The 11,304-nt window shown below is 37.8% G+C and overlaps 1 protein-coding gene across 1 annotated transcript; it reads right to left on the bottom strand.

Moving 5' to 3' along the window:
* Window positions 1–6,038: 6,038 nt before the first annotated feature.
* LOC308701427 (uncharacterized protein) lies at window positions 6,039–8,148 on the bottom strand. Its single transcript, XM_081383710.1, has 5 exons — window positions 8,003–8,148; window positions 7,483–7,812; window positions 7,240–7,398; window positions 6,669–6,778; window positions 6,039–6,495 (listed from the first exon to the last, which is right to left on the bottom strand). Exons 1-5 carry the CDS (start codon window positions 8,118–8,120, stop codon window positions 6,406–6,408), a joined length of 807 nt encoding a protein of 268 aa, XP_081239836.1. The 5' UTR covers window positions 8,121–8,148; the 3' UTR covers window positions 6,039–6,405.
* Between the last annotated feature and the right edge of the window lie 3,156 nt (window positions 8,149–11,304).

Genomic DNA, 11,304 nt, shown 5'->3' with positions numbered 1-11,304 from the left:
CTAGCTCTGGTTCATTTTAACGTTTATACCTCTTCTTGTCAGACCCTAGTAGTCTATTACAGACCATAACCCTCTTGTTTTTCTCGGTAGGATGAAAAACTCCAACCCCCGGCTAATGCGATGGAGTTTATTTTTGCAGGGGTTTAATTTGGACATCCAGCACATCCGTGGAAAGGACAATGTGTTTGCAGATGCCCTGTCTAGGTCGTATATGCAGTCAGTTTAGTTTTGTGTTATTCTGTGTGACATTTAACTGAATGGTTGCTTTAGAGCAACCTACTTATGGAAGGAGATGTTATGTCCAAAGTTTTACTCCTCCCATCATTTCCCTTATTACCTGGGTCTGCTGGCCAGCCTTTAAAAGCCCCAGCCTGGAGCAGTAGCATTGTTAGCAGCAGCCACCATTATTCTTTGTCTGTTTAACTTTGTTTGCAATAAACCTTATTTTGGTCATAACAGACGTTTGTGACTCCTCTATGTTCCCTCCCTTGAGCCAGGGTCGTAACACTTAGATCTAAACATTTTGTGGCTGTCACCTCCTACACGTTCCTTTCTGCAAATTCTATTTTAAAGTGTGAAGATAACTACAGAAATGACACAGAAATCAGGGGATTGCATGACACTTTAATTCAATAAGAAAAATGGTTGAACATGGCATATAAGCTTAAATATTTATGGCTTTCAGGTTACTATGAAATATATAATTATTAGCATATCATAAAATATCACACACTTGTTGAGAACACCGATAGCCTACGCAAATGTTAACATCACAGAAGACAAAGAGGAAAAACTCTTCACTGGGTTAAAGTGCAAACCACTTGTCTAGATGCAACACTTTTCTGAAGCAGACCAAACCACACGGCACACCTATTATCATGTGCACTACAACACCAGAGCTTCAGTTATTTGTTCTGTGCTTGATCTTATTTTTTATTTACATCTCTGCTGCAGGGTGCCTGAAAAGACATGATCTGTTACTTCAAAGTCGACATGAAACAAAAGTTGCGATAGTATTTTCTGCCCCATTGTGACGTCTATCTGAGTGAAACGGCTTCTTGAACAAGAAAAACTGTAGGGTGAGACTAGGGCTGGACGACACGGCTAAAAAAATAATCAAACAACAAATAAGCTTAGTTTTAACAGTCAAACACAAAATACAATTTAAACAAATATCTTTCTTATACATTATTTGAAGATTAAATAAGTATTAAAGAAACGCTCAGCTTGTCTCCTGAGGCCACAAGAGGGCACAATGAGCAAAATGTTAAGATACTGCATTACAGTTTTTCTCGATTGGTTTGGCTCATTTCTTGAAACCGAGATGACATTCTCAAAATAACATGGACAAATCTCCAAACCACCTTGCAATTGTTCACAACAGAATGTCATTTTTCATTGGTTTTATCAAATTGCAAATGCTTTAGTACATGTCTCAAGTGACTCTGTGCTTTTTTTCAAATGATTATGTACAAGTAGCTACAGTTAGCACAATGAGCCCACATTTAGCACATTTTCCAAATAAATAGATCTTGCTGATCTAAACTGATTAGTTGATTTTTCAGTGAAATGGTTACTCTCTCCAAAACATATCAGCATGGTTTCATTGTGTAAGTCATCATATGCACAATTGTCTGTTCAACTGTCAAAATTAGTCAAAGATAATACCATGAAAGAATTTCTTGGAACATTTGATAAATTTATGACAGTACTTGACAATCAATAAGGTGAAATTAGAACTAACGAAGGAGCAGTTTCCCACATCTCAGATGACCAATCAAACAGTTTGTTTAGTTACCTGACAGGTGTTGTCTATGATTATGACTGCTGCCAAAAGTATAGACAGAGCTTGGCCAGTTTCATTTGCAGTGTGAACATGGAACCTCGCCAAGTACAACAGCAACTTCCTGCTCGAGGAAGAGGAGGAAGAAGAGGAAGAGGAGGAGTGAGAATGCGTGGAGGAATAGGGGGAAGAGGCCGAGGAGCACGGAGGCACCATGATGTCCCAGATGAAATCCGGGCCACCCTTATTGACCACGTTATAAACCATCGCCTCACAATGGCAGAGGCAGGTCGCCGAGTGCAGCCTAATGTGCCTCGGTCTACAGTCTCCTCCATCATCCAAACCTTTCGCAGGGAAAACAGGTACAGAACTATTCTATTGAACTATTCAGTGTTGGTGTGTGTGTAGGCCTAGAGTACTGTAATATCTTCATGTGATGTTATATGATACTATAAAAATGACAAAGAAAAAAAAATGGAGAAAATACTGTGAATAGTATTCCAGTCACTGTGCAGTGCATCACACTTTTAGTACCATAAAACAGCAGTACAATTACATTGGTAACTCATTTTGTAACAAATTTACAGTGTTGACCTTTGACTTGTATGTCTAGGATTGGACGACAGCCTCAAGTGGGTGGCAGAAGAAAACTTCTAAATGAACAACAAGAACGAGAAATATGCAACATGGTCATTGCAAATAATGCCATCACACTGAGACAGATTCGTAATGCAATCCTTCTAGACAATGTAATGTTCCAAAATATAAACTCTATCAGCATCTCCACAATAGACCGGGTATTGAAGAAACATCAGATGACCATGAAACAGATTTACAGGGTACCATTTGAGAGAAACTCTGACAGAGTGAAAGAGCTGCGGTACCAGTATGTGCATGTAAGTCAACTACTGGTTGTCTATCATTGTAACACTATTACAGTAAGACATGGTTACCACTTTTTTTTGTTTTGCTTTATCCTTTTTACCTTCAGAATCCAGCTTTGTGTGACTAGAGCATTTTGCCTAGAAATTGTCTTCAGTTTTTCACTCCCTCTTTTTAGATCCTCCCTGCAGTATCTGTCTCTACTTGACTGATTAGATTTATTTTTATTCTATTGTAGAGAATAATGGCATTAGAAGGCAACGAAACCTCTCACATCCTAGTGTTCGTTGATGAAGCTGGCTTCAACCTGGCCAAAGGTCGAAGGCGTGGCCGTAACATCATTGGCCACCGAGCCACTGTGGATGTCCCAGGCCAGCGAGGAGCAAATATAACAATGTGTGCCGCTATATCAGAAAGAGGTGTGGCCACACACACTCCCAGTTTAGGGCCCTACAATACACAAAAGCTCCTCAATTTTTTGGACCACCTTTATACTGATCTGATCCCGGAAAATGAGAGAGGTGAAGAAGGACCTCAGCTACCACATTATGTCATTGTGTGGGATAATGTGAACTTCCACCGTGGCCCACGCATCAGAACCTGGTTCACCACCCATCCCCGGATGCTAATGGAGTTTCTTCCACCTTACTCTCCTTTCCTAAATCCAATTGAGGAGTTTTTTTCAGCTTGGAGGTGGAGGGTGTATGAGCATCAGGCTCAAGACCAGAGGGCCCTGCTGCATGCAATGGATGCTGCATGTGAGGACATCACAGGGGATCAATGTAGGGGATGGTTGAGACATTGACGCCGTTTCTTCCCTCGCTGCATCGCAAGAGAAAATATCCGTTGCGATGTGGATGAGAATTTATGGCCTAACAGAGAGCAGCGCGTCGATGGCCAAGAGGATGGTGGCCAGGAAAGAGAGAGTGACAATGGCGACCACTGAAAATATTACTGTACTATAGTTCTGAAACTTTATTTACAGTATGGTAGGCTAGAGTTTTTTTTTTTTTTTGTGTGTTTATAACTGTTCACATTTACAGAATCCTGTATATGTTTTCTTTTCACAGTATGTTCTCTAATGTTAACATTTCTTTGTACGAATAAAAATGTTTACAGTTTCCTTGAGTATGAGTGGTTTATTGAATACCAGAATATTCATAGTGGTATTCTGTTGCTAGACCTGTGCCTCAGTGACAAAACGTCTAAGCATTTTGACTTGCAGTGCTTAAACAATGCCAAAGGTATAATGCATTTTGGGGGCATTGACTATTTATATGAGAAGGATATTTAGTTTTGACACATGGATAAACTGTTTTGGGAGAGATATGAGCTTTTGCAGGGGATCCATGGTGTTGTGCTAAACCATCCAGGTTATTTTGACAAAAGCACTAAATGAATGCACATGTGCCAAGGCAATTGAGAAGGATCTGTGCTATTTTGACTGTACTGACCTTATATATGGGAAAGGAATCTGCTTTTGAAGCATGGAAGAAGAGTTTGGGGAAAGATATTTGATTTTGCTAGTGAGCTATAATGTTGAGCAGAACTGTAAGACTGTTTGGCCAAATGACCTTATGGTTTTGAGAATGTCATCTCGGTTTCAAGAAATGAGCCAAACCAATCGAGAAAAACTGTAAACTGTTTATTTAAAGCAATGAAATAACATGATCGAGTCGCCGCAGAACAGAAAACGTATCGGATCCATTTGAATTCTGCACAGAATGATATATTTTAAAGTGATATGGAGGATATTATGAGGAGAAACGGTTAGATATTAGCAATTGCGTCTTTACTGCTCAACAGCTCTGTGGCCAAACTGTGATATAAACTAAACGCTATTGGCTGTTTTAAAAAAGGGGAGGAGCTTTTCAATATTTCCCGCCCCGTCTTCCTGTTTCAGTGGAAATGACATCAACACATTGAATAATGCTGCGCATTTCAAAGGAACTCCAGTGGGCCTTTAAGAAATACTATTGCTGAATTAAAGATATAGCAGCACTGTGGTTGTTTTAAAACTCACAGGATGTTCAGAAAACTATTAATATTAGTTGATAGCTTAGTGTTGTTTTTGGTGTTGTTGTATTTGTCTGTGCCTCATGTCTGCCACAGTTCTTAGATTAGACATTTTGTGGCTGTTACGTCCTCCACATGTTCCTTTCTGCAAACTGTCACACTTCTATTTACCCCCTTTTTGAGAATTTACATTAAAATGCACTATTCAAGCTTAAATGGTTGTAATTCAAGAATGCTTTGGAGCATAGACCTAAGTTTGGTCTTGTTTTAAAGGTAAAAAATAGCAGATTATTGTTGAAGTGAAAGCACTTCAAAAAATTAAAGTATGAAAAAGTTATGGAAGTTTAAATTTACATTAAATCAAATATAATTTATTTAATATTTTTATTTTATATAAAATATATATTTTACAAAATATGTTTTACAAAAAAATTACTATAAAATCAAAGCCAAATATCTAACCAAGTTGTGTTCCAAATTTGAAGTTGATATCACAAAAAATGAAGTTCCCATGAGATTTTGTTTAGGGATATTACCAAAAATAGCCACCGGGTGTCATTGAATTCCATTGAATTTTACTGTATGCATTCTACCATAACAAATTAATAAATTTCTGTCCAAATATCACTTCTGTCATAAAATATGGAACCTTGAGACTCAGACCTTTCTGACAATATGTGTTTTGTCAAGATTAGAAAATATTTTGATCATAAATTATGAAACATAAGGATGCCCAAAAGGGGAGGAGCCTGATAAAATAATTTAGAGTACCGTTTCTATGGTAACACAATGTCCAATTTCAAAACAGTTTTCACAGGATGAATTCTGAGATCATAAGCTTTCAAATGATACCTAATTTATGATAACTAATAAAATATGTAATATAATAAAAAAAAGCGATAAAAAAATATAATACAATATTTTAGAGGATAATATATATATTATACTTTTTAGAAGATAATATTATTTTATTATTTTTTATTGACAAATACTAGATTATATATTTTCTAATGAAATTTTAGCATAAAAACCAACATATCAATTATTAAAAGTGGGTGCGTCAACTTTTTGTGACGAAGGTCAGAACTCCTGTTATTACGTAGATTTTTTGAGGTGCACTCTTGTCATAAATTCATCTATTTCTGTTCCTACATAATTTATAACAAAAAAACAGTCCTAAATATCTATTTAGGAGTCTTAGAACTTTCCAACGATATATAGTTTGTCATAATTAGATTAGGATTAAATAGTAATATAGGGAAGTAAAGTTAGGCGTCCCGTATACGGTACGGTGACAGTTAAGGGGTTAAAGCATTTTGCAGAAGTGTGAAGATAACTCCAGAAATGATACAGAAATCAGGGGATTGCATGACACTTTAATTCAATATGAAACATGGTTGAACATGGCATATTCGCTGAAATATTTATGGCTTTCGGGTTGCTGTGAAATATTAGCATATTAGCATTAGCATATCTATAGCATAAAATATCACACACTTGTTGAGAACACAGATAGCCCACACAAATGTTAACATCTAAACTCTTGGAAAAACTCGTCACTGGGTTAAAGTGCAGACCACTTGTCTAGATGCAACACTTCTTCTGAAGCAGACCAAACCACACGGCACACTTATCATTTGCACTTGGACAACACCAGAGCTTCAGTTATTTGTTCAGTGCTTGATCTACCGCTATGTATGAGGTCAGCTGTACGCTTGTGTGTATTATTTTGGCAGCTGTAATTTAACATAGGTGCTATCGACTGGAACAGGATGCATATTTGTACACAGCATGGAACTGTCCACCTCAGCATGCTGAAAGAACAAAGAGGAAAAGAGTGATGGATGGATGGATGGGTGGATGGATGGATGGATTAATGGATGGATGAATGGATGAATGGTTAGATGAATGGATAAATAGATGGATGAATGGATGGATAGATAGATAGATGGATGGATGGATGGATACATCACATAATGTAGCCTACCTGTAATTGATTTGGATCTAGATGCTGTTGTAAATCTGGTGTCGGCTGTACATCAGTATTATGAAGTTGTTGTTCTGCAGACCTTCTAACAGCACAAACCTTCAAAAGTCCTGAGAATGGAATATAATAAATGAAATACAATGAAATAATGTACTGTATGTTTAAACAATTAAACACTTACAGCATTATGTTGATCTTTTCACAGATGCAACCCCTACACTGTATTGGCTGATTTTAGCGATATAATGTATCATATCTGTTGATATTTTTATTGTGCTTGCTTATTTCCTCTATATTTATTTAAGCCATCATCCATCTCTCATCGTTAATCTTTAAACACACTTATAATTTATGTTCACTGTCAAAAGTGATCTATAGCAAATCTCAAAATGAATTCTAATGTTGAGATGCCTACATTCACTTTTAAATGTAAAAATGATTGAAAATTTTAATATAGTCGAATTTTAATGTGGGCAATTTATCGGTTATCAGCCATAACACAAAATAATTATCAGTTTATCGTATCGGTGCAATTATTGGTGTAGTTTTACTTACACTGATAAAAACTCACCTATAACCACAATGACCAAAACAGCATTGAACAGAGCAGATATGAGAGTAAGAGTCTGCCATGACGTCTGGTTCTGCTGAATATACTTCACCACCGTCTGGTTCTGCTGAATATACTGTACGACTGTATGATTCTGGCACTCAGTTACTGGAGTTGGTTCTGTAAATAATGAATTAAGCTACAATGTGTTAATAATCTCTAAATAATCACTGTACAGAACAATATGACTAAAAGTGTACTCACCAATGATGTGTAGTCTGGTGGGATTGCTGAATTTTGGATCTGAGTCTGATGTGCTCATACAGTAATAAACTCCTAACTCATCAATAGTGACATTATTTATGAACATATGATGTTTAGAGTTCACTGAATATTTGTGGATGAATCTTTTATTGAAGTAAAACGGAGATGAGTTTGTAATAGAGCGCATTATCAAAACCGCAGAATCTTGAAGTTTTAGTAAAAACCAATAAACCTCTTCTTTATCAAGATCACAGTTTATGGTCACATTTTGCCCCAAATCTGTTAGTTGATCTGTTAAAGTCTCTGCAGCTCGACACCATATGAGCAGATCTACAAGATAAAAAAAAAAAGAAAAAAAGAATCATGTTCATTTATATCCTCATTATTACGCAATCAAGTTTTAATGTATCAAGAGAAATTAATATAGTGCAGTGTGTCCAAACATTTGACTGAATACATGAAATAAAGTTACATGAATAAAGCACATGAAAAGCTGTTCAAAATACTCAAAGATACTTACAGAGATAAAGCTGAATAATCATGTTGTAGTTGTAAATAAACACTTGAATATGAAACCCGGGTCCCTCGAGACAGCGATGAACTCTTGTACAGAGCAGAGAGAGGAAAAGTTCAACCATGTCAAGCACAGGAAGTCAGGTCTGCTCTGACCACTTTTCCTGCGTTTCACCCATCATCTACATTTCATAAGTGACTGAGTGGAGATATTACATAGTATAAACCTAGATATTTAGAGAAAAACATTGGGGAGCAAAATGTATTTTTGGTGGGATCAGAAAAAAAAAAAACTTGAATTGAGACAAAGAATTAATAAAACATTGCAGTTAATATTAAGGCATCCAACCCCTGAAGATGAGCTTATTTTCATCTGGAAGATGCATTTCTTTGAGCATTTGCCCATCTCCAGTATGTCTGAGACTCTTCCTGTCACAAATATACATTTAGATTTTAAATGTCCTGTTTTGCATATTATAAACATGATTATCAGATGTCTGTATACAACAAATGTTTTTTTTCTAAAAGATGACGTGTGCTATCTGCAAATGATGCAACATGCTGAAATATTGAGTGTGCAGGAGCCGAATGTAATGATTGTTCAACCACTAGATGGCGGTGTGCACCAGTGGTGTAGGTGTAAGTACCTGTTCATATGTTATTTAATATTATGTTAAATAACATATGAATTTGAACAATAAATTGAACATATCAATTTAACAGATGTTATCAGGAGGGACAGGTGTGCTTGTTTTAAAAACAAGTTATATTTTTCATCAAATGGACAACAAAGCATTGAAAATGATATTGCTGTGTGGATGTTGTTTATTTGTTTATAACAATCTATGAGTGAAGAATATTTTACCACCGTTCCCTGGATTAAAGGAAAGCCACTACAGTGTGTAAAGACAAATTTTACTTGAGGATTTCAAGAGGAAAGGGGGACAGGAAATATTACCCTTACATTAATATTATTGGAGATAAACAGACTGAAGTAGTGAGGTAGTAGGGTATTAAATTGCTGTAACACACAGCAGTTCATCAAATCTAAAATATGAGAGTGAAACAAGCAAAAACGAGTGAGCGAATTCGGACAGCCATTGAACGTAGGCTAGGCTACACCATTATTACTCATTATTGTGGTGCAATGCGAGGTTAAATAAGTAGGCTACATTCAAGAACATCCACTATGGTTTCAACACTACAAATGGCTGAATAGGGGGCGATTTCAGATTCAGCCTAAGATTTATGCGATCTTACGTCCTTGCTTAACGCCGTTATCAACTGCCGAAGTTCAGTTCCAATACTCAAGAATGCAAGTACAGAGGACGCATGAAAATACTATTGTGGAAAATATGCAATTGTCCTTTTAGCCTATAAGACTAGTCAAGTCACCTTTATTTATACAGTGCTTTTTACAATACAGATTGTATCAAAGCAGCTTCACAGTGATAACATGAAAATATACAACAAAGGCCCTGTTTACACGAGAACGCTCGCGGGTGAAAACGTAAAAATATTTTATCAGATCTGCCTTTCGTTTAGCGTTTTGGGGGCTTAAAAACGCAAAAAAAGTGAAACCACCCTCCAGAGTGGAAATCTTAAAAACGCTCCACCGTCGCGTTTCCGTCTAAACGGTAAAAACGCAAAAGTCTGCTAGACAGCACCGATCAGTGCTTCACATTGCCACCTAGCCGCCTAAGTGCATACTTCATTGAATTTCAAACACGCAGATTTCCCCCCATAACGCTCGTCTAAACGCAGAATAAAAAGTGATCACTTTTGCGTTTTCTTTTCAGATCGTTTCCGTGTAAACGTAGCCAAAGTTTGTTTCTAGAAGAACAACAGATCATAGCCGTTGAATATTAAATGTCCCCAACTAAGCAAGCCAAAAGCCAAGGCAACAGGAACCAAAACTCCATCAGATAATCTTTAGATTAGAAACTACTTAGGGGGAGAGTGGGGTGAGTTGTGCCAGTTTTTACTCAAAGTGACTTTAAAGTGAGGCCATGGCACTAATGCCTTCAACTTAATGGTGCGTTCACACCGGACGCGAACAGCGCGTCAGGCGCAAGTGATTTCAATGTTAAGTCAATGCAAAGACGCGTTACGTGCGTAAAAAATTCCTGCGGCGCGAATGAGGCGTTTTGCGCGGCGCGGTAGACGAGAATTCGCCTCATTCGCGCGTCAGGTTCGCGCGAATGGCGCGAATTGAGCGTCTGGTGCGTTAAGCGCGTTACGCGCGAATGATTTTATTAGTGCTTTTTGTGCATTCACGCGTTTGACGCGAATTCGCGTCTGCTGCCCGAGTTGAAAAATCTGAACTTCTGCGTCAATTCGCGCCGCGTTAACCAATCAGGAGCCTGCCTGCTGCATCACGTGGTGAACTGACAGTTTATAATGTTATTTTATGTTTGGCCTCAATACATTATTTTGTAATATGACTAAAATGCACAAAAAAGCAAATCTTTCACATAAAAACTCGATTTCAATATGAGAAATACTCATTTTTTTATTGAATGCTATTTATTCCATATCTATTCTAGATTATATGAAACTTTATTAATCTAATGTAAAGACAACAATCACAATTTAGTGTATAAAAACTAAAAAAAAAAATCACAGGACAGGTTTCACTTTTGGAGGCTGGCTCCATTTATTATCAAAACAAAAATAAATGACAGATTAGGTGGGTGCGGGCGAGGGTGAACCTCGCGCCGGGCTGTACAGCGCGGGCTCGTCAGGCAGCGACCACCACTCGAGGCCGAGGCTTATACGGCCTACGCTGTCCTCGTCAGCGTCCTCATCGTTAGGTCCACCAAACCTACCTCCTGGAGCAAATTGTGAAACTCCTGAAACCCTCCGGAGGGTTTGGTGGACCCGAGTACAGCCACGATGTCCACTACGCTGCTGTTTCTGCTCTCCAGAGCATATACGAGCGGTGACTCTCTCGATTAATGCTAATGCTAATGCTCGATAAACATCTAAAAAAAGATGGCCGCCAACAGGTTTCGAACTGACGCGCGTAAATTTCGATTCAAACTTTTGATTTTACGCGCGTCAATTTCGCTCTTGACACGCGAATGCACACAAAGTGGTCAAGCGTATAACTAGATGCGGCAGGCGCGAATTTGACGCGCTGTTCGCGTTCGGTGTGAACGCACAGTAAGGATGTACATATATTTCAGGATGTGGTGCATCCCTGAGAACAATAACTTTGGATCTGAAATAAATTGTTTCAGAAATATAGCTCTTGGGAAAAAAGTGGTCTCATGGCACAACTTGCCCCTGGTGCGGGGGAAGTTGTGC

This window comes from Scardinius erythrophthalmus, assembly GCF_964197995.2.
Source record: "Scardinius erythrophthalmus genome assembly, chromosome: 14".
Taxonomy (NCBI): Eukaryota; Metazoa; Chordata; class Actinopteri; order Cypriniformes; family Leuciscidae; genus Scardinius; species Scardinius erythrophthalmus.
Note: the sequence above shows the minus strand (reverse complement) of the source record. Positions and strands in the feature narration are given on the sequence as shown.